At 33.6% G+C, this 24065-nt stretch overlaps 1 protein-coding gene across 1 annotated transcript in view; it reads right to left on the minus strand.

Annotated features, from left to right (window-relative positions):
• The window catches only part of Pja2 (praja ring finger ubiquitin ligase 2), a 71180-nt gene that overhangs the window by 31007 nt on the left and 16108 nt on the right, over window positions 1-24065 (minus strand). The window contains exons 2-4 of the mRNA XM_026391306.2: window positions 16539-16655; window positions 14794-14994; window positions 10772-11816 (exon numbers count right to left, since the gene is read on the minus strand). Of these exons, the coding sequence (XP_026247091.2) occupies window positions 10772-11816; window positions 14794-14994; window positions 16539-16569 (1277 nt within the window). The 5' untranslated portion in view covers window positions 16570-16655. The remainder of the gene's footprint in view (window positions 1-10771; window positions 11817-14793; window positions 14995-16538; window positions 16656-24065) is intronic.

The raw sequence follows: 24065 nt of genomic DNA on the forward strand, positions 1-24065 counted from the left end.
AAAATATACCATCATTACATGTTCAGTTAGTTTTATCATTAGAAATATTAACCAGGCAGCACGGTATAGAGGGGACAGCTGATGTCACACATGCTTAGGTGTTAATTCAATTTTTAAAACATTTTTTAAAAATTCAGAAATAGATTCAGCAGAATTAATTCTTTCAAATGAGCAGGGCATATGGCAAATTGCAGACATGTCACATTATTTTTTTCTTTTACTGACGCATATAACTCCATTGTGCTTACGTATAGGCATTCAATAGTTTTGATGTATTTCTAAATAATATTTTAAATAAAATTTGGTAATCACAAATGCTATCTGGATTAAATAATAAACTTATTGCTCACCTGATCTGACTGAAATAACTTTCTAATTACATACTGACATGTAATGACTTACATTCTGTGTATAAATTTCAACTACTACCATAAAAAAAACCCACAATTTTTATTTTTATTTTTTTTATTTTTGCTACCAGGGATTGAACCCAGGGGCACTTAACCACTGAACCATATATCCCACCCTATTTTGTATTTTATTTAGGGACAGGATCTCACTCAGTTGCTTAGTGCCTCACTAAACTGCTGAGGTTGGTTTTGAACTTGCAATACTCCTGCCTGTGGAGCCACTGGGATTAAAGGCTTGTGCCACCGTGCTCAGCACAAAACACTTTTAAAAGGATATTCAAATTCCTAAGAAGGAGCACTGAACAAAAAATGAATTTTAGTTCAACAGAATATTTAGATAGGGAAACAAAAGGTAAAATAAAGAGGATTAATAATGAACTTCATAAAACTCAGAAAATTTCATTTGGCTAATCTGGTTTTATTTTACTTTTTTGGGGGAGGGGGCTGCTTGCTTGTTTCTCTTTTGGCAGTAACTGGGGATTTTATCTTAGCTCATATTTTGGAAGGAAGTGATAATTGGTAGGAAATTACATGATATAATGCTATAAATATCTAGTGAGTTCCTCCTTTTATAGAAAGATGAATCAAGAGATCAAGATGCTATTAATAAACAGCAGAGCAGCACTAATCTAAGCTCCAAGAGGTTTATTAGAAGCAAAAAATTAAAAAATAAAAATAACCAACTTCCAATTTTGAGTCAACAATGGGTATCAGGGTACAAATATCCTAGAGAAGGAATGCAATATAGTTAGGTACAGCAACTAAAGAATGTTCAGTTGGGTACGAGCCAAAGTAATTTGTGTTCTGTGAAATGTTCTGTGACCCAAAGAATAATCTAAAATCAAGTAAACCATTTCTAGACTTATATAAGCATCAATATCTAAAACAAGATATAGTTTTAAAGGAGTTTATTAAACTCCTTTAAGATTCCTTGACTACGAAGTTTCCTAAATTACTAACTTCAATTTTGATATATTTTTAACAATATAAGATTTCTGTGTAAAGTGGCAATTTCAGACATACTTATATAAAAGACCACATTTAAAATATTTAACTCAAGAATATAGCCTGTCCAGAAACATAACAAATAAAACTTCTGTACTTTCCCAGATTAATGAAATAAATTATGGAATAGCTCTAAATGTCAATACAAAAGGAATGGCAGCCGGACACTACGGCACATGCCTATAATCCCAGCTGCTTGAGAGGCTGAGGCAGGAGAATGGCAAGTTCAAAGCCTGGCTCAGCAACCTAGCAAGACCCTGTTTCAAAATGAAAAATAAAAAAAGGGCTGGGGATGTGGCTCAGTGGTTAAATGCCCCTGGGTTCAAAAGTCAATATATTTTAAGAAATCTATGTCAAAGATTAGCAAACTACAAACTTTGGGTCAAACCTAGCCCTACTACCTATTTAAATTGTGAACTAAAAATAGTTTTACACGTTTATCTTGGTTCTGCCTCTTGGTCAGCAAAGCCTAAAATATTGAGCATCTGACTTTTTTTTAAAAAGCTTGCAGATCCTGTGTCTATATTATTATTACTCATTACACATAACCCTCACCTCTAAGGAGACAACATCTGAATGTACTGATGTTATTTTTTTTATTATTGTTAACTGCTCATTGATCATTTTTTAGATTTCTCACCCTCCTTTCAAAAGTTATATTTTTATTATGAAATTCATCTCTAAATGAGTCTCTTTCCTCAATTTCCTATTTGCTAATGGCATTACCATGCTCTCATTTAAAAAACCACTTATCTTTGATTCTTCTCTAATCTTTCATGTTTAAGTACTTTCTTACTTTTCATTCTTTTTTGCGCAAACACTCTTATGTACCTCCCCCATTTCTACTTAAAAAAAAAAAAGTTCTCTGGTTCAGTGCTTTTATCCAAACCTAGACCTCTCTAATCAACTCTTAAATATCTTCCTGAATTTAATCCTATTCCTTCAACTCATTTTTAAAAAATCCATCCTGAGTAACAATATAATTTCTTTTCAACTTATATTAAATGGTACATTTATAGTATAATACTCCAAAAACCTTTAATAGCTCTTTTTGTTCTTAAAGCAGTATTTCAAAAACTTAAGCCATGTATTGATCATCTTCAGGATTTTGCTACAGTTGCATAAAAACACTGTGTCCTGGGCTAGGGTTGTGGCTCAGTGGTAGAGTGCTCACTTAGCAAGTACGAGGTACTGAGTTTGATCTTTGGCACTATATAAATGTAAAATAAAGATATTGTATTCACTTAAAAATAAAAAATAAATTTCATAAAAAACAAAACAAAATAAAACAAAACACTGTGTCCTAAGGAACAACAGGTGAGAATACAGGTTCTGCAGTTAGCTTTTCTGGACTTGAACCTACCACTTACTAGCAGTGAAAACTTCTCTGTACCATTATATGCTGCCCTCAAACAGAGTGGGCAGCTGAACTTAAGATCACTTGTGTGAATTTTCAGGGACACCAAATAAAACACAGTTTTACCTTTACAATTTACCTTTACACAAGCTTCAAGATGGCTTCCCTGCTCTCAGCCTCAGGCTCCCCAAAAAAGAGAGCAAGAGAAAGTCACAAGAGGCTGACAAGAGAGGCAATACATTCGGAAATGAGCTTTTATTGGGGGGACTCTTGTTCTTAGAAAGTTCTATCCAAAAACGGGCAGAAGGGGCAGGATTACAAGGAACAGGTGAGTGTAAGTCAACCCTAGAGGCACATCCCACAAAGAAGACTCCTTATCATTGGAGCTAGACCCCGCCCAAGCCACAGTGAATGCAGTGGTTGGTCAGAATCTGAGGCATCAGGACTAGAAGGGTGTGGTCATTCACTGTGGCTCCCCACAATTATATCCTCACTATCATGTACATATAATGCAGTATCTAGTAACTTGGTGAGTTCATGTGAGGGATAAGTATAATTTATCAATCACTTTAAGAGGGCCTGGAAAATAATAAGATCAATAAATCCCAGGTTTAATGTGCCAGCTATATTTTAAAAAATTCTCAAATAAATAAACAATGATAAAAATAAAAAACACTTCTATGTACCACTTGATGCCCTTCACCCACTTTCTTTTGTTTTTTTTTTGGTGGTGCTTGGGATTGAACCCAGGGCCTAGTGCATGCAAGGCAAGCATTCTACCAACTGAGCTATATCCCCAATTCTATGGCACCCACTTTTGAAATACTGGCATACATAATAAAAACATTAAACTTCTTTGAGAACCATTATGAGTCATTACACTATGATTCAAGAACATTCATACAACCAACTCTTCCCTTAGACAAACGCTCTATTCCAAACCTTAGTCCCAAATCATAAAATTTTGCCAAAACAATTTTTCTCACCATCAAGACCCTTCACAACAACTTCACCCTATTTTCCTCACTGAGCACTAGATCACCTAATTTCTTTCAAGATCCTTCTATGTAAAATTGCAGATTCTGTTTTCCAATTATTTCATGAACTAGAATTATTGCTTTTTCAGTCCAACTCATTATAGTACAGCTGCTTCTTTAACATATCATTTATTTTTCATAAGTGTTAAATAAAATTTTTGGGAGTTCATGGACCTGGTAATCTGAGCTGGGTTCATCAAAGCAAACCAACAGAATTTAATCATATGAAGTAAGCTTTGCTTGGCTGTAGGAAGTCCTGCAGCCAATTAACTAAGATGTAACCAAATGACCAATCAATAAACTAAGCTGTAGTCAATTAAATTGTTTTCCATTTCTCATCTCCATCTTTCTACAAATGCTGCCTGATCACATTGCTGGTATGTGTTGAATTGGGAGCTGCCCAATTATGAATTGTTTTTGTTTTGCTCAAATAAAGTCTACTAATTTAATTGGTTTAAGGCATTTCCCTTTTCTATAAGTGCAAAGTCCTAGGTTCTTTAATAATTTACCAGTAGTGTCCAAGGAGCCTGAATAATAAAATGCTTAAAAACTCTTGGGAGGTACTAAAGACTGTGCAACCACATGATTTTAAATAGAGAAATTTTAATTCACAATTAGCTTTTTGAAAAGAGCCAACAATTAACACTTTCAAGTATGTTCTAAAAGTTACTTTACATTTCTGATGAGTGAGAAATATTAGTATATGAACAATTTCTATTACTATTTCATTGTCAATGTTATTTTCTCTGACAAATTTCAAACTTAATGTCTATTACCAATTTGTAACTCTAAAAATCTAAACTGCTTCAGAGCATTAGTAAAAGGAGACTATTCAATTATAATACAGATTTTCTAATATTAAAAAAAATTAAACAAAAATCCTACTGTGGGCAATTTCTTTACTTAAGAACTTAAGAAACAAAGCACTATTTAACATCAGGTGAAAGTTCCAGTCACTACTGCCTTTTCCTTAGCACTGGTGGTGGAACCTTATCTCAGTTACTTACTAGTGATGCAAGCTTGGGCAATAAACTTCAGTGAGGTCACATTTCCTCATCTATGAAATAGGGATATTAATATTCGCTTTTCAAGCCTACAGTGATATTTAGATGAATATTGCAGACAAAAAGTACAACTTTTGGAAACAGCAAACATTTAAAAAAGACAACCATTACTTCTTTCATAACATAATCTATCTCTTCAGACATTTCAGTGGATTTCCTACCAGCACACTACTATTTTCCTTTTTAACCAAAGAAAACCTACTCTACATCCTCCAGTTTGTCTATATTTAATAACAATTATCAGCTTCCTGGTGACCCACCAAACTTTTGTCTTCCTTTATACCAGAGGTTACACGCTGGCCGAGAATCAAGTTAGGTCACCTGCCTGCCTTCTCAAGACCTAGAAAATGAGTTTGTTTGTTTTATACTTTACATGGTTATATACATAATATTCTTGATTTTTGCCTTTGGCCCACAAAGCCTAAAATATTTACTATATGAATACTCTTTAAGAAAAAGGCAGACCTCTGATATCCAGAAAAGAGTTAGCAAAGAAGAGAAACTGGAAGAGAAACTGGAAGAGAAACTGTAGGGAAGGATGGAACCTAGCTCAATGGAAGAGAAACTGTAGGGAAGGATGAATAAATAGCCTGAAGAGTACAAGTCAAGGAAAATAGATTCTGAGAAAAGATGAACAGATGTGGAAATTAGGAGGTCACTGTAACATTAGAGAATATAGAACTAATACTGGAAATTGGATTTTAAGGCAGTTACTATATGTGGAATATGAACACTAAAAATTTAGCAGTGAAAGAGAAAACAAACAGGACAAATGTTAACTGAGCAAGATAAAGTGAAGGTTTTACCCAGGATTTAGAAAAAAATCAAGCTTGAGAGGAAGAAAGATACAATCTAGGGGCAAGGATAATAAATAAGTAAGGTGCCAGAAGTAACTATTGGCACAAAGTAATTATCAGCACAGAATTAGAAAAACTACTTCTCTATTGAAGAAGAAATTAAAAACAACATTCTAATACAAAGGAGACAAAGTACACGTTTATTTTAACCTATCTAGGAAAGCAAAGAAACAAAGTTATCCACTAAGATTGACAGGAGTACATGGAATGAAAAACAAAAAGATTTAAAAATATTTTCACTGCCAGAAAGCAACAGAATAAATAGGATTTTAAAAGCAGGTAAGTTAAGCATTTTAAAATTCTCAAAGTAAATATCAAAGAAAGTACCTCCTTGATCTCCATATGGTCTTTCATTGGTATCGTTCCCAAGAAGCATTTAAAGTGACATTCAAAAGTAGACAACTCACTCAAATGTTACCACTTTATCCATTCAGTTGTGAAGCAAAGGAAATTTTTCATATAGAAGTAAAATTATATGTGATTTACAGACAGACAAAAATACTTTAGATATAAATTCCAGGCAGAAATAAGATTTCTAAGTAAAACCAACCCAAGTAATCTTTCATTCCCTAATTCCCCAAGGAAATGATAGGTTTGTCTTTTCTGCCATTTACCTCATTTTTATGAAATTCTATAGAGGAACCTAGGGAAAGTGAAATTTTTGAAAATTTTGTTATCTGACATAATTTTCATTCTGGGACATTTCATCACTACTAACATTGAACTGTGATGCAATATGCCGATACAAATGGAGTATATTCAAATATATAAGGCTACTTAAACTTAGTTAACAAGACCCACATGTCTGTGCTTGTTTGAATTGTGCCTATCTTTTATTACTTTCTTTTCCCTTTATACCAGAATGTTGTAACACAATAACTTCCGAGCATGCCTGAGGAACACATTCATTTATCTATAATTTACTACTAAATTTCTGTGAACTTGGAAACAAGATAAAAAGTTTGCTAAAATGTTGCAGCATGTGCTTAAAGATCTTTGTTTAAGCTGTTTATAGATGTTTTATTTGTTGCTGTGGTTGTCAAGGGACCTCTTTCTTCATGACTCTCAACTAACTTATATAGAATACAAAAAAGCTTAATAGCCTCAACAATGAGTTTCTTCATAACAAGAACACAACAATTTTGTCTTCTTCATAAGGCTGCTGAATACCATGTGTACAGGGATCACTATTATCATACATTTATAGAGCACATGAAATAAACCCTAGTACTTAAGAAAATTTCAATAAACCTTATTGAAATCAATATATCAAGCTGAAATCAACTAAATGGCAAATATTCATTTTATTCTCCCAATAATATCAATAAAAATAGTTGTCCTGACATTTCCTTTAATTATTTTTATTATTTTTTAACATTTTCAAAGGAAAGTTAAGTCCTAGGAACAGAAAAACCCTAAAAAAAACCCCTTGAGTGCTATAAGGAATGGTCAACAGATGGCATGCCTCTCTTCAAAACATGCCCAAGGTTAACAGGTACTAGTATTGCTGAAAGTTTTTTTTTTTTTTTTTTTTTTTTAAACTCAACATCTTATTCTCAGTTACTAAAGTTCTCAGGGTATATTTCAAAAGGGTAAGGTGCTAACCTTAACTCTTTGGTCTAATTCCAAGTCTTGTAATTATATGCTGTCTATTAAAATTCCCTTTGCAGTTCTAATTTAATAAGGTGGTGCTCCATTTCTGTCAAGGAGCCTAGAGCAATGCTACCAGCTGCAATGCTTATCCCCACAGAGTGTAACATTTCAGATGTGATTAAGTGATCCCTTAGAATTTTTCAGGGAAGAAGGTGATCATGCATTTTTAAAAATATTTTTCCACATATAAAAAAAAATCCATATTTTTAAAAAAGTAGCCCAAGTTCTGATATCTAAAAAATGTCACAATAAATTTTAGTTATGTTCTTGGTGTTTTATTTGTTGCCTTTTTATTTTTTTAAATTTTATTTTGAACTGGGTTTGAACCCAGAGATGTTCTTCACCACTGAGTTTTAATCCCTAGTCTTTTTTAAGAGGCTGACATCTACTTACTTACTTACTTATTTATATGCAGTGCTGAGGATCAAACCCAAGGCCTCACACATGCCAGGCAAGTGCTCTACTACTGAGCCTCAGCCTCTGGAGTCACTGGGATTACTGTCTTCTGCCACTATTCCTGCATGATTTATCACTTTTATAATATAACCATGACCCCCCCCCAAAAAAAAATGTTTCAAGTATATCACCTTTAGTATTACACAGCAGATAAATCAACTCAAACAAAACAAAACAAAAGCTCACAGGCACAAATTGAGAATCAGCTCTTTATACTTTGCTTCTCAAAAACCTGAGAAAAGTCGAGCCACCATTTCCCTATTTCTCCAATCTGCTAATATCATCACCGCACAGGGCAACAGTAAAACATCAGGTAGATGAACAAGGGGCAAAATGAAACTAAATAGAATGGTATGGCTATTCAATTTTAACCTTCAGAGGCATCACATTAAAAGGCATTCGGGCATCTATAATATTTGGAAGGGAGTTAGTATAGAAAAACAGAATGAAGAAGCATAGAAATAAAATTACTCCTTGACACTATTCTGACTACTGAAATAAGGTCCTAAAATATACATTTGTATGCAAATATAAGTGGAATGGAAAGGAGAAGCACTATGCTTCAGAACTTATTTCTGTGATCTTAAAAAACAAAAAAACCCAAGTTGTTTCTAGCATTTCAATGTGTCTTAAATAATGCTACAAAATCAGTTCCGTTGTTATGGCACACCCTAATACAAGTTCTGTAAGTCAATGTTACTAATGTTTCTATTAACTATAAGTGTTTATCCTATCTGTATATTCTATTTGTTAGGAAAATAACAACAACAACAACAACAAAAAATCACTGAATTCGGTGACACATATCTGTAATCCCAGTGGCTCAGGAGGCTGAGGCAGGAGGATGGCAAATTCAAAGCTAGCCTCAGCAAAAGTGAGCAACTAAATGAGACCCTGTCTCCAAATAAAATACAAAATAGGGCTGGGTATCTGGTTCACTGGTTGAGTGCCCCTGAGTTTAATCCCCAGTAACTGCCCTCCCCTGCAAACAAACAAACAAACAAAGAAAACCAGTCATCATTAATAATGCTAACGTATCACTTCAGGAAAAAAATTACAAATAAATATACTAAGAAAATACCATATAACCATTTAAAGTCCAGAGTCCTTCTAGGAAAAGTAACATTTCCATAGCTGGGGGGAGGTTCAAGCCCTTGAACCAAAACAAAAAAACCCAAACCCAGAAGCTAAAGAAACTACCCTTTTTCTGAGGGCTGACAAACATGATATTTCATTAACTTCATCATATGATATTCAACCTGACCATAAAAAAACAAGCAAAACTATGGGGTTTCCATTTTTGATTAGTGTTCTCACAATGGTGAAGGCATAGTCAAGTTAAGCAATTTTCTTCTAAGAATCAAAAATATAACTAAGAAAAAAATGCAACAACCTTATGTTTTCCAAAAGATAGATTATCAAAGACCTTTTCTTTCATAGTAACCTAGAGATACAAGAGAGGTTCACAATCCAATCCAAAAATCTGAGGGTTGAATATGTTGAGGAATTTAGATATACCCTGCCCCCCACCCCCAATACACACCAGGTTTACAAATACTACTTAACAACACCCAAGGCATTCAGGCCAACAACTAATAACTGAGCAGATTCATGTTTCTGTATTAAAATGCATGAATACTTGAAAAAAGGGCCTCATTTTAGATCAGATTCAGATCAGCTATCAAGAAGGTTAACATTGGGTCAAGTTTTTGTAGCCAATTTCTGTTTTCATAATTTTGTGGATTTTGAATAAAAAGCTGTAGAATCAAACTGAAAAAACAGAAGTCAAGCAAAACTTCTTAACTAAATTTACTCTTAGCTTAAAAAACAGAACACTAAAATTTTCTGCTATCCCTTAAAGCTTATAAGCTTCATGATAGCAATAGAAATTATATTTTAGTTGTTTCTAAAATAAGTTGAACATACTATATTATACTTAATTCATACTTAACAATCAAATGTTCACTATTTTATGACATGAAGTAAAGTTCATTCATATTTGAAATGATAATTTTTTTCCTTTATGCTACTATCTAGTTAAAAAAAAAGATGATTATTTTACTAGTTAATAAAATCTTACAATTGCACTGTCAGGGTTGTAACAGCTTAAAAGGATGCATGAAAGTTTGGACTCTGAGGAGGTGAAAATTCACCAGTTTTACAAACAAATTCTCCATTTTGTTCTGATGTCCTATTGTTTAGGAGGGGGAAAAAAAGGAATTGTGTATGTAAAAGGAGTCAGAATGCTGAGGATAAGAAAAGTTACACATTCTCTTGAAAATAGCATAGTACAGTGAAGAACACAGCCTCTGGAGTTAAGAATAGGAACTCAAATTCCAGCTTTATCATTCAGTCACTTTGTAACCTTAGAAGTTAGTTAATTCTTTACGCTTCAGTTCCTCAGTTACTATTGGGGGACATAGCAGTACTTACAAATGTAGTGGTTGATGATAATTTTTAAATGCTAACAAATATAAATAAATAAAAAGTAAACCTAATGAAAGGAAGAGCAACAGGAAGAACCAATAAAAAGGGAAATAGATGACATTAACAACTACTTGCAAGCTTAATGCAATATTACTAGTCAATAATTCCTGTGATTTTAATCACTTTTTAAACCCCAAACTGGCTTTATGTAGAATTTTTTAATATAACAGGTACTTTGCATTTCATTCATTGAAATACTATGAATTGAAATAATTAGCATCTTTACCCTTAATAACTAATAATCATTATCTGAATTTCTAATTTCTGTAGATTGTTATAATGTTATAAGTACCTATGAAAAATTCTAATGATTAATGCTCTCTAAGAATATTTATAAGTCAAAATATCTAAGTTCCTGATCATACCCAAGAGCCCATAAAGCCTCACACTAGAAATAAACCACTTTATTCAACATAACCTGACCAAGTACTTCCTGAGGACTTACCTATCTTCATCTTTGTCATAGAGTTGGTAATAATCTCCACAGCCATTCCAAAAGCTGTTATCCCGAACTTCTTGCCTTCCGGCTGTGGCTCCACTTTCAGGTGTTACATGGTGATGTTCTGTTTCCCTTTGTGTAACTCTTGAGTAGGGTGGATCCAAGAACATACAGTCATGTTCTCCATCATATTCTTCACATTTTATTAAGGGGTCATCTGAGCCACTCTCCTCAACTTCCAAAGCCTCCCTCCATCTCTGAACACTTCTTTGTTTAGCCTCATGCCTATTAAAACCCACTTCTTGGTCCACCTGACTTGCACTTATCACTTTTCTAACTTTTGGCCTCACTACCTGTTCAGGAGAACTTCCACGGTTTTTGTCCCTATCACTGCCATTTTGTTCACTACAAATACGCTCAGGAATACAGGTGGCATCTTCAGTTGAATTTTCTGTTTGTCTTTCCTGGTCAGTATTATCTTGTTTCTTTCTAACAACTTCATCTTCAGAAGAGGACCTCTTTAATTCCTGGCCGTTCTGATGGACAAACTCAGTATCACCAGTGGAATTTTTCACTAAAGGTGCTGAATCTAACACTTCAAACTCATCTCTTATTTCACAGTTAAGAGAGGGAACTGGTGAAAGACCATTGTATGCCTCTGCCTCTCCATTTTCCAACTCAATTACTATATTGCCTAATGCATCCTGATATTTATCACCTTCCACAACTTGTACAGAAAGTTGAAGATGGTCATTATCCTCTCCGTGTTTGCCTTCTGGATCATAAGAGTCAGTATGAACCAATGCAATTCCATTTTGGACACTTGAGGCATTACAAGCTCCTGGAGTGTACTCTCCCTCAGAGTGATTAGGAACATTCTCACTGCTTCCTAAGATCTCCCTGCCTTCCTCACTCTGGTGCACAGCAGCAGCGGGTGGACTGCTCTCAATGGTTTGATCCAATGCTGTACCACAGGTGGGAATTTCTGTTTCACTTTTTTCAAATATGGGTTCATTGGGTAAAGAATGAGCTTGATCCAATGCACTGGAACCTTCATAGAGAACAAAAGAAGACATTTTGAAAAGATTAATTTAGATAAAATTTTATGGAATAACTATCATTTATGTGGAAATTATACCAATTATTACCTATTTGAAAATGAGTGATGTGGCAATTGATTTTATTGCTTCCTAACTTAATTGGCAAGGCAGAATGGTTACCCTAAGAGTTCATTTATGCCCTGTGTAGATTCTCAATATATTCTCCCTCATATTTCTTTTGCAGATGGTTTTTTGCCTAAGTAATACCTAAAACCTTCTGCAAGCCAAATAAAGGAGAAGCTTATGAGAGAATAAACAATGGGAAGTATAAGTGGAGTAATGGAGGAATTAATGTGCCCTTGCTGTAATCTCAAATTTACCTACTTTTATTACATACAGGTGGAAAAAAAGAAAAAAGAAAAAATTTCTTAAGTACTTATGAAAGACATCAACAAGCAATAGAATCTAAGAGAAGTGAGACACCATTGTGTTTTGATGTTAATTCAAAAGACTGTGTCTATTTCTAGACACAGGATTTCTATCTCCAAAATGAATTGTTGTAAGATATTTATAATGAGTTCATTTTAGATGTATTATAGCTATGACTGAAAAAAAACAACAAAAAATTCAGTATGTTGACTCTCTTTGCCATAGATTGTCAAAAGTCTAAAACATGAATCAAATAAAATCTATACCATAAACTACTCTAAGCATGACTATCTTTCATCATTAATTTAATAATAAAGACAGATATTTGTTGGAACAAAAATTTATAAATTATAAAATAAATGTTTAATCTTATCACAAGCTTCTTTATTAGAATGACCTTAACTACTAATCCAAATTCTTAGATATAAATGACAGTGAAAATATTCTAGAATTACTGCTTGAGATAAAATGAGGATGGTGAATTCAGTTAAAAATGTATAATTACCCTCACTAAGTGGGTCAGGTATTTTACCTTTATTTTTGCTTAATGATTATTTGTCTGTTTTGCCTGTTAGATTGTATCCTCCTTAAGGACCAAGATGATTTTTGGTTTTATTTTATTATGATAAATATACGTAACATAAAATTTACCACCTCAACCATTTTTAAGTTCACTGATATTAAGTACATTCAAGTTGTTGTATAGCTGCCACTATCATCCATTTCTAGAACTTTCTTCAACTTTCCAAACCAATACTCTTATCTGTTAAACAGTTATTTCCCTTTCGACCCGGCAATCAGCATTCTACTTTCTGACCACTTTAGGTACCTCACATAAGTGGAATCATGTAGCATTTGTCTTTTTGTGTCTGGCTTATTTAATTTAGCACAGTGCCATCAAGGTTCATCCATATTGTAGCATATGTCAGAATTTTCTTCCTTCTTAAGGCTGAATAATGTTCCATCGTATGTATGAGGCATATTTTATTTATCCATTTATCTGTTGATGAACACTTGGCTGTTGTAAATAATAATGCCAAGGGAATGGCCGTACAAAATTACACTTTGAGACCCTAGTGTCAGTTCTTTTCAGTATATCCTTAGAAATGGAATTTATTAAATCACACAAAGTGTGTGTGTGTGTGGGGGGGGTGTCTGTGTGCGCATGCTAGGAATTGAACCCCAGGGCACTCTACTACTGAGCTACATTCCCAGCCCTTTCTCTTTTCATTTTGAGACAGAATCTCACTAAGTTGCTGAGGCTGGCTTCAAACTTAGGATCCTGCCCAGCCTCCAAAGTCACTGAGATTATAGGCATCTACTACCACACTCAGCCTATTTTTAATAAATCTCCATACTATTTTCCATTTTGCATTCCTATTAGCAGGGTACATGGTTCCAAAATTCACTTCAAAATGTTTGTGTTAGTATTTCTACCTAGCCTCCCCTCTACCCCTGATCTTTTTTTTCACCTCTCAAAAACCAGTGTTAGGTATGCCTCTTATATATTGCTGTGTTTCTTTCTTAATATTCACACTTTCTCATTATGCTCATGTATTTTCTTATGAGATTTTTGTTTGATTAAAAGTTTTTTGACAGGAGCTGGGCGAGGTGGTGCACGCCTGTATCCCAGCAGCTAGGGAAGCTGAGGCACAAAGACCATGAGTTCAAAGCCAGTCTTAGCAACTTAGCAAGACACTAAGCAACTCAATGAGACCCTGTCTCTAAATAAAACACAAAAAAGGGCTGAGTATGTGGTTCAGTGATTGAGTGCCCCTGAGTTTGATCCCTGGTACTAAAAAACCAAAGTTTCTTGACAGGAAAAAAATGTATAGGTACAATACATCAATATCTGAAAAATACATTTCAAATCCCTGTGTAATTAAGAAATTTTATTAGAATAACTAAGCATTACTTGACTTTTGTATTTTATAAAGTGATTAAAAAATAAACTAGCTGAGCTAAATTATTTAGAGGATAAAATCTAAAAGAAGAGGTATTTAAATGTAGTATGCAGGGAGAAATATATTTCAGTTTACATGAAAAAGAGTTTTGTTGTTGTTGCTGAAAAGAATAGTTTTTGGCAAAAAGGATGTAATAATGTAATCACTTCCATAACAATATAGTTCTATTTTAACGTTTCTTCATATTCTATTTCCTTCTGTGTTTAAATGTATATACTATTAAATTTAGCTGGGCAGAGTGGTGCATGCCTGTAATCCCAGCAGCTATGGAGGCTGAGACAGGAGGATCACAAGTTTAAAGCAGCATCAGCAATGGCGAGGTGCTAAGCACCTCAGTGAGACCCTGGCTCTAAATAAAATATAAAATAGGGCTGGGGATGTGGCTCAGTGTTCAAGTGCCCCTGAGCTCAATCCTCGGTACCCTCCCCCCACCCCAAATAGTAAATTTAATAAAAATTTCAATATAGAATTTCTTGATGGGAAACTGTACTATATTTACATTCATACACATAAATAAAACCCACTCAAAATCTGAAATATTATAAGACCAATTCCTATGTATCTATTAATAACCCTATAATAACACGTTACATACCTGAGGAATTTTCCTTCGGAACATCATCTAGTTCCAATACTTCATAGTCATCACCAGCCCGACCTAAGCTTCTTTCATGTCTGGTCATACATGGTTTAAAACTGACATAGGCATGTCTTCTTCCATATCTCCTGCCTGTAATTGTCTGATAGCCTCCTGCTGGTTTGGGCCAACCAGCCTTGTTGGAGTCTTGATCCATTGCTGAAGAAAACATCAACAACAAAAGAAGGACATCAATGATAACTAGTTAGAGAGGAACTAATGTTTATATTATCATTTACTAAATCATATGCTACTGAATATCAAGTGCACCTTATTAGTATCTTAAAACCTCTTTTTCACACACTAAATAAGACAACATGAAATACTTCATAACGCAACTTAGTTGCCTCTTCCTTTCAAAATTTGGTTCTTCTAAGGTATCAAAGGTATTTTGGATTTTTTTTTTCCCCAGTACTGGGGATTGAATTCAGAGACACTTTAAGCACTGAACTACCCCAGCCCTTTTTAGTTTTTACTTTGAGACATGGTCTTGCTAAGTTGCTTAGGGCCTCAATCATTTGCTGCAGCTGGCCTTGAACTTGTGATTCTTCTGCCTTAGCCTCTCTAGTTGCTGGGATTACAGGCATGTGTCACCATGCCTGGCTGGTATTTTATATTTTTATAATGAAATCCACCAGAAAATATTTTTTATATACCAAATTATTATACCACCAAAGCTCTCTCTGGATTGGAGAATGATCTTCCAAATAACCTAAATAAAGTACCTTCCATAAAAGTGCTCGATATGAATATAATGAATTTCTAGAACACAATATGATGGTTTCAATTCCTTTCAGGAATAAATACATTCCTATCAAAGGTGATAGGTAACTTCTTAAAATGGTATGTGTTCCATGCAGATCACAATAAAATATGTCCCAAAGCCTAGGGTCAATAAAATTCTCCATAAGAAAACAGTCACGGACCAAGTTAAACAGATGCTACCTTATCTATCAAATCTATGTGTGAATGGTATACATTATGGTAAAAAAAAAGCCACCAACATTTAAATGTGGATGTTAATTTTTGATGACTGAATGATACATAATAGTAAACAGTAGCATCTTTTACTAAATAGCATATTATATTTATACACATATATATAAAGTCTAAATTTGTTTAGTCAATCATATAATATACATATAGTAGGCAGGAGCAGAATGTGTACCGAATAGTCAAAAATGGAACAGTTTCATACTTTTGTTTTATATTAAAATAATAACTTCTGAGCATCAAAGAAAAACATGTGTATATAACACAATATCAAATGTTTCACTATCTTATTTAATCCCTTAAACAACCTTTAGGTGGATTCTGTATTCTATTTTGAAAATAGAAAAACTAAATAAAGTGAAAATAGAAAAGTTAAAATAAAGTGTTTAGGCCATTTGTCCAAAAGTCTAAGAACCAATATCATTAACAACCAAACGAATAGTCTCTACAGTGGAAGGCACAACAGAAGCCAAGGGGTATGGAAAAGAATATCAGAATTTCCACTTATTTTATATCAAAAGTTAGAAATTAAGCTTTACAAATATACAATACATGAATCAAAACTAGCCTTTATAGTTTAGTTAAAACTAGCCTTTAAACCATATATCAGATGATGACATGTCACATATTACACAAAAGGTATACAGAGAGAAGTATACAGAAGAGAAAAACAAGAAGTCTTTAATGTAGAAGAACTACATCCTCCTTACCTGATGGCTCCTTTTCAGTGTACTGTGACATATATGGCAGTTTCTGTGTGTCCAATTTAGTAGAATTATGGATGTGATTTAGTTTTACTCACACAATGGATAAGCTGCAAAAGATTCCTACAAAGAAACAATGTATTGAACAAATATTAGTAATGAAAGCACAAAATAAAAATGGGAAGATTGATACTTCTCCTCCTAGTTAAATTTCTGTTAGTTTTATAATTTAGAAAAAACATAACCTGATCTGACAAATCAAACACCCTCAAAACTATCAAAACAAGCTATATGAAATTCAGATTTACATCTGCTCTTGATAAATCTTGCCCTTGGTATCATCCTTATTATTGCCACTGACAATACACATATAATTTATAAGTATAAGCAAATACATTGGAAAAAATGCTGGCTGAGATACATGACTAACCAAACTATTTGGGAGTCTACTATAACGCTATCGCTGCTTCTTCATCAAGTACTATTTTCCCTTTACCCCTAAAATTGTTAAAATTCTTAAATGTAAGAATGCAAACTCAATTTTTAAAATGTTTAATGGCTAATAATACTATGTGTAAATAATGATGAATTTATTCTTCACAACACTCAATTGATGAAATAAACCCAAATAAGTCTAGCCTAAGTCATAAGAAACTACAATGTACCATTTAACACAAAAAAACTTTCTTCTGTTTTGAAATGAAACCATCTATTTACTCCTTGAGAAGTTGCAACTTGTGGCTTTTATTTTAAACTTAATAAAGGCTCAATTTTTTTTTTTATTTAAAGAAACCTTAGTTATTTAAACACTTGAGCCACTGCATTTGCCTACCATTAGTCCAAAAGATGACAGCTCAGCAAATGAGTTTAATTGTGTGTGTTATCTATCTGACCACTAAGAGTTACATATTAGCATACATAAGGTACACACCCACATTCATTCATATGAATCACAAGTTCATTAACAGTTTGTGATCCTCTAATGTATCTGGATCAAGTCAGATCATAAGCAATAGATAAAGAGAGAATAAAATACAATCTTAAATAAAAAACAATCTTAGCATACTGACAAAAACTAGGTGCTAATTAACATTGTTTTAATAAGAAAAATAATCCTTAAATAACTTGAATATTCACAGATCATAGTGGAGTACATGGCAATCTTAAAAGACTGACTATGGATATCAGTATATATAACAAATATTTTACCCAAAATCTTTTCCTTAGAATAAGGGCTTATTCTACCATGTTTCAAACACTATTTTCAGAGCTGCAGGTACAAGGACTACATATTGGATTAATAGTTCTTCTTTTCTAAAATTACCATATGAGGCATGGACACTAAACAAAATAATTAAATAATACATATTATGGGCAAAAAAAAAAGCAGAGAATAACCAGTTGTTGAGGGTGAACAACTTCACTGAAAAGGGATCCCTGATACAAACATCTGGAGTAAAGAAGGGAAATGTGTAAATCTAGGGAAAGAGGATTCTAGGCTTAATACAGAGAACTTGTGAAGTGAAAGCTTCCAGAAATAATCAAGTAATAATCAGTATCAGAGAGAATGAACAAGAAAGTAATAATGTTAGAAAATAATGGAGACAAGGAGAGGGGAGTGAAGCAGAACATACTACACAGGCCTTTATAGGCTAATGCAAGAAATGCAGATTTTATTTCAAGATGGAAAACCACTGACAACTCTGAGCAGAGAAGAGACATTATGTGACTTTTGGCTTAGTAGGACCCCTCCACCTACTTTGTTGAATATGTTTAACAGCCTAAAGAAGAACAAGGCCAAATGCAGGGAGCCTGACTACAAAGCTCACAAAATAATACTGGCAAGAGATCATAGTGGTTCAGATCAGGGTAAAAAACAGAGGTGGTGAGAAATAGGTTTTGGATATTTTATGAAAACAGAGCTAACAATATTTACTCATAAAGGATACGAAGGAAGGAAAGGAGTCAAAGATGACAATTAGATTTACCATCTGAGCAACTGGAGAAAAGAGAGGGGAAAATTGTTAAAGCAGTAGGTTTGGAGAAAATATCTTGCCTTTAATTTTGGGTGTTAAGTTTTAGCTATTAGATATTCAAGTGGAAACATTAAACAGGAGTCCGGAGTTGACTAAAGAAATCTGAGCTGTTAGTATAATCTGGTAGTTGTTAGTGCATAGAAAATACTTAAAAAGGCATGAACTCAGACGAGGTAATTAAGCATACCTAGAGAAATAAAGAAGTGTAAGGACTGAGTCTTGCAACAATTCAACTTTAAGAAGTCAGGGGGGAAGTACCAGAAAAAACAACAGAGGGGCCAGCAAGAACAAAGAAAAAATCAGGAGTGTATGTCAAGAGAAGAAAGTGTTTGAGGAAGAATAACCAATCCACTGGGCCAAAAGGTAAAGTACAGTGAGTACCTATACTTGACCATCAGCACAGAAGATACCACAGATCTTGTTAAGGGTACCTTTGATAGAATATTGTGTTCAAAAGCCTGAATGGAAAGCTGTTAAGAGAGAATAAGAGGAAGGAATTGGAAAGAGTATAGGAATCATGAAAAATACTGTTTCTTAATCCTCCAACATCCTGATCTATTTGTTATCAAGGCCTATTACCAACTACTTTTGTGGTAATTTTGATTGCATTACTGAGTTTAGTCTCCTGCTTTGATTTCCATATTTTCCTTTTATTTTTCTTTCCTAGAAAACCATCTAAAAATTTTGGGGGTAGGTATAGGGAGGAGCTAAACTCTTGAGTCCTTACATGTCTGAAAATATTTTTTCTCTTTCTCTCATAATTAAGTGTAGTTCAAGATCAAATCATTTTTTCTAGACTATGAAATACACTGTTTTCTAGTATTCCTTGTTACTATTAAGAAAGTCTTTTGCAAATTTATTTCTTCTTTTTCTAGAGGTAAACTAAATTTTTCTCTGTGGAATATTTAAAATCTTGTTTTAATAATTAGTATCTGCAATTTCATAAGGATTTATTTAGGAGCAGGCCATTTAAAAATTTCTCCTATATACTAAAGGCTTCGCCTTTTCAATTTCAACGTCTTATCCGTGTCACATAGACAAGGTTTTGCCTTTCTTTCTTCCTATTATCTCTGTATTTGGCCCACATGGATTAATTTTTGTCTCTAAAATTTTCATAATTTTACTCTTTGGACTGGGAGATTTTATACACTTTTCTAGTCTTCCATTAGTAATAGTGATATTTTTTGTTTCTTTTAATGTTCTTCATCTTGATTATTTTCAATAATGGTTCTTGTTTCATGAATAATACATAGACTAGACTAGACTATATAGATATCAGTTATCTCTATTTTATCTGAGGCCACTATAATCATGTGTTATAATAGTGTTCTAGCTTCTATCTCTGAAGTATTAAAGAAAAAAAAACAGAAAAGGGAGAAAAGGGGAATGAATAAAATAAAGATCATAGTTATGGATCAGGATTAAAATGATTAGTTTATCTGTTCCAAGTCTGTATATAAAGTAAAATAGGAACATTTACTCTTAGTTTTCTGTAGCTATTTCTACAGAATTAGTCTCTACTGAATTAGTCTCTTGTTCTAGGTATTAGTCACCTAATAAATAACATATGACTCTTCTCTACATATGACACTTATTCATTTCAAATGCTTTGGGTTTTTAATATACTTCTTACTTTTTTAAAAAAATATATAAATGTGTTGCTAAGAATTAAAGGAGTGAATTAAGGAAACAATTCTAGATCTTTCAGTTACTAACCTAGAAGTCATCATTTTTAGCATTTTAATTAGGATACGTTATGCCAACAGCTCCATAGACAGGCCATATAGACAACATTTGAAGGAACATAAAGAGAAGTACAGGAATAGAATACTCCCCATTCTTAACTCCATACAATAAACCAGTGAACTTTCAGAAAAGGGCCTTATTTTATTTGAATGGACTAGTCTATTACATTGTCTAACGTAGTATACATTAAAACAGTAGCTGAATGAATGAACCAGACAATTTTGTGTTCTTTTCTCTGATGGAAATGTGATAATATAATGAAATATGATACGTGTTTGGGCATACTGGATTCAAACTCCAACAATGATACCTGAGTAAGTTCATAGCTGCTCTTAGTATTAGGGGCTTCTCTTATGATTTCTTTCTTTCGGTGATAATCTGGTAAATAAGACTGTGATATACAGGATTAGGCATAAAGGGCATTATAGCTTCCTCCTTGCTGTCTCTCAACTTAATCTCTGGGAGAAGCCAGGGGCCATATCATGCAAAGATCCACATGTTGAAATATCAAGAGTTTTGCCAATAGCCACAAAGCACTATTGACCACAAAGACCACTAAGACACTGAGGTCTTCTGCCAGCTTGGAAGCAGATCCTTTAGTTTCAGTCAAGCCTTCAGATACCTGCAGTTTCAGTTTACATTTTGAGTACATCTTCATGAGACCTTGTGCCAAAACCACCCAGCGAGGCTGCTCCTGATTTTCTGCCCCATAGAAACTGTGTGATAAACTTCTGAGCTACTATGTTTACTGAAGGATATTGTTATCCTAACAATAGATAACAAACACAAATAACATAAAAACATGTGCTTAAATATTGGATTTTCTTACTTTCTTTTTTTTAAATATTGTTTAGTTGTCAGTGGACCTTTACTTTATTTATTTATATGTCGTGCTGAGAATGGAACCCAGTGCCTCCCAAATACTGGGCAAGCGCTCCACCCCTGAGCCATAGCTCCAGCCCCCTGGATTTTCTTACTTTCCCAGCCCAACTTTTCCATCTATTACTAGAAAAAAAGTTTGCTAATATCATCTCATGAGAGTGTATTTTCTCACTTTAGAAGATCTACTTATTATCAACATGAAAAGTGAAGTGTTGAAGTTGGCAATATCAAAATGATTTATACTCGTCTTCTGTTGGCAATGTTGGAACTGTTGCTCAAGAACCTGCACTCATTAAATACATACTGGATCAGAAGCACTTACTTTAACAACTGATCTAAATAAAGTTTTAGGCAGAAAGAGAGGGGTTGGGGGAGTAAATGAGAATCAGTCGAACTTCCAGAAGTTTTAACTGGTAGCTTGTGAGCCATCTATGGGGAGCTAAGAAATAACTCAAAATTTATTTATTTATTTTGGTACCAGGGATTGAACCCAGAGTGCTTAACCACTGAGCCACATCCCCAGCCCCTTTTTATATTTTATTTAGAGACAGGATATCTCACTGAGTTGCTAAATTCCTCGATAATCTGCTGAGATTGGCTTTAAACTCCTCCTGCCTCAGCCTCCCAAATTGCTGGGATTACAGGCGTGCGCAATGGTGCCTAGAGAAATAAGTCACTTTTAAAGTGTCTTTTCTAGAAAAAGAAAGGGTATTTGAGAAATATGACTCTTACTTAAAGGGAAAGTCCTGACTACTCTTTTGAATCCCATTAGAATATTTATTTTACATACTCCTGTATTTAACTTTATACATACACCTCTAAAATGTTCTTAAAGTTTTTCCTAAAATAAACTTCTATAATTTATTTAGCCTGCAGTTCCTTTTACTAAAGTAATTCCTTAGACACACAAAATTTTGATAATTTACACTTTTTAGCACACCGGAGGTAAAAATTCAGAAATATGAACTTTATGACAAAATGAGTTGATGACAAATGATGACAAATATTGTTAGGAAGCTGTTTTGTATATGCTGGAATTAACTACCATGTAGTTTACTAACATTAGTTCATCTTTATTTTTAGCTGCTAAGGCAAATATTTCAAGAAATTAGTAGATATGTGTTTTGAATAACAAAGCTTTTTACACTTGCATACTCTTTTCAACCTATCTGTAGAGTTTTCACATCTTCTACTCACAAGCACATATGATTACCGATACACATACACAAATGAAAAATTGTTCAGCTGATCCTAGGACTATAACTGGTTAAGGGAGCGGAGATAAAGGGTGACTGCCATGACAAATTGCCATGAAAGAATAAAATCAGCCCATTAAAAACCAAAATGAACTGGGCATGGTGGCATACTCCTGTAATCCCAGTGATTTGGGAGGCTGAGGTAGTAGGATCATAAGTTCAATGCCAGATAGGCAACTTAGCAGGATCCTGTCTCAAAATAAAAATGGCTAGAAATATAGTTTAGTGATTAAATCTCTAGTACTACAGAAAAAAAAATGAAATAAAATAAAATTCTCCTCAACTTCACCTGTCATTTAGTTAGGAAGATTGCTCATTAAAATGTGGTACATAAGTTTTGTTTTGTTTTTGTGGTGCTAGAGATCAAATCCAGTGTCCAACATACCAGGCAAAAACTCATTCTACCCTCCTTTCAAATGCACAAGTCAGAAAGCACATCAGAATAAAGCAGCAGCAGAGACTAATTTCTATGTTAATGGTACAGGAAAAGAACAGAAATAAGGGAATATATAGGAAAATAAGAAACTCAACATTATTGTGCATTCCAAAGTGTAATAAATTTCATTTTATGACAAATTTGGAAATTTTTATAATAACAACTTGTATTTTCCTTTTCTCTGCAGTAATCTGAAGAATTTTCTATGTCTAAAAAGAACAAAACTTAAATGCACAGCCTAACAAACTTCCTTATAGGTATATAAATATGAACAATTACCAACTAGATCAAGATGTAGAGCATTACCATTAGTTTGGAAGTTTCTCTTTTACCCCTTCCCAGTCCTTACTTTCTCCCAACTAAGAGAAAACCAATTTCCTGAGTTCCAATAGCCCAGATTAGTTTCTCTTGTCTTAAATTTCATGAGTGGAATAATATTGTATGAACTCTTTTGTGCCTATCTACTTTCACTCAATACATTTTGGGGATTCATTCAGGTTGTTACAAACACCCTTGAACATGTGTTTCATTGTTTTAAGGCAAATATGACCTGGAATTAGACAGTATAGAAATAATGTTTTGCTTTAACAGATACTGCCAGTTTTCTAAAGTGGCTAAAGCAATTTATATTCCCACCATCAATATCCAAGGATCAATTTTTTCATAGCTAGGTAAATTTGATATTGATACTCTGTAAATTCAGAATTTAAATTTTGTTTTTATTTTTGTACTTTATTTTGTATTTATTTTGCAGTATTTCCCCAAATTGAAATTTCCCTTTTGGATGTCTCCTTTTGTTAAGACCTGCTCATCTTGTTGCATATTTTAAAATATTGGGTTATCCACCTTTTTTTTTTTAGATTTCTTTGTTATTTATCATTTTTCAGTCCAAGTCCTAGACCAGTTTTATTTGTTGTGAATACATTCTTGGAGTCTGTGGCTTGCCTTTCTCCCTTCTTAATGATGTCTTGAAGAATAGAAATTCCTAACTTTATCTTGTCTACCTTATATATTTTATTTGCTCATACCAAGGTTGTAAAGATTTTCTCCTAGGTTTTCCTCTAGAAGCCTAATATTTTCACCTTTTAAATTTAGATCTGTGATCCAACTCAAATTAACCTTTGAACATAGATTTGGCAATGGTCAAGGTTCCCCTGACCCTATGGGTATTGAGTTG

The sequence above is a fragment of the Urocitellus parryii genome, chromosome 1 (assembly GCF_045843805.1).
Source record: "Urocitellus parryii isolate mUroPar1 chromosome 1, mUroPar1.hap1, whole genome shotgun sequence".
NCBI classification, from domain to species: Eukaryota; Metazoa; Chordata; class Mammalia; order Rodentia; family Sciuridae; genus Urocitellus; species Urocitellus parryii.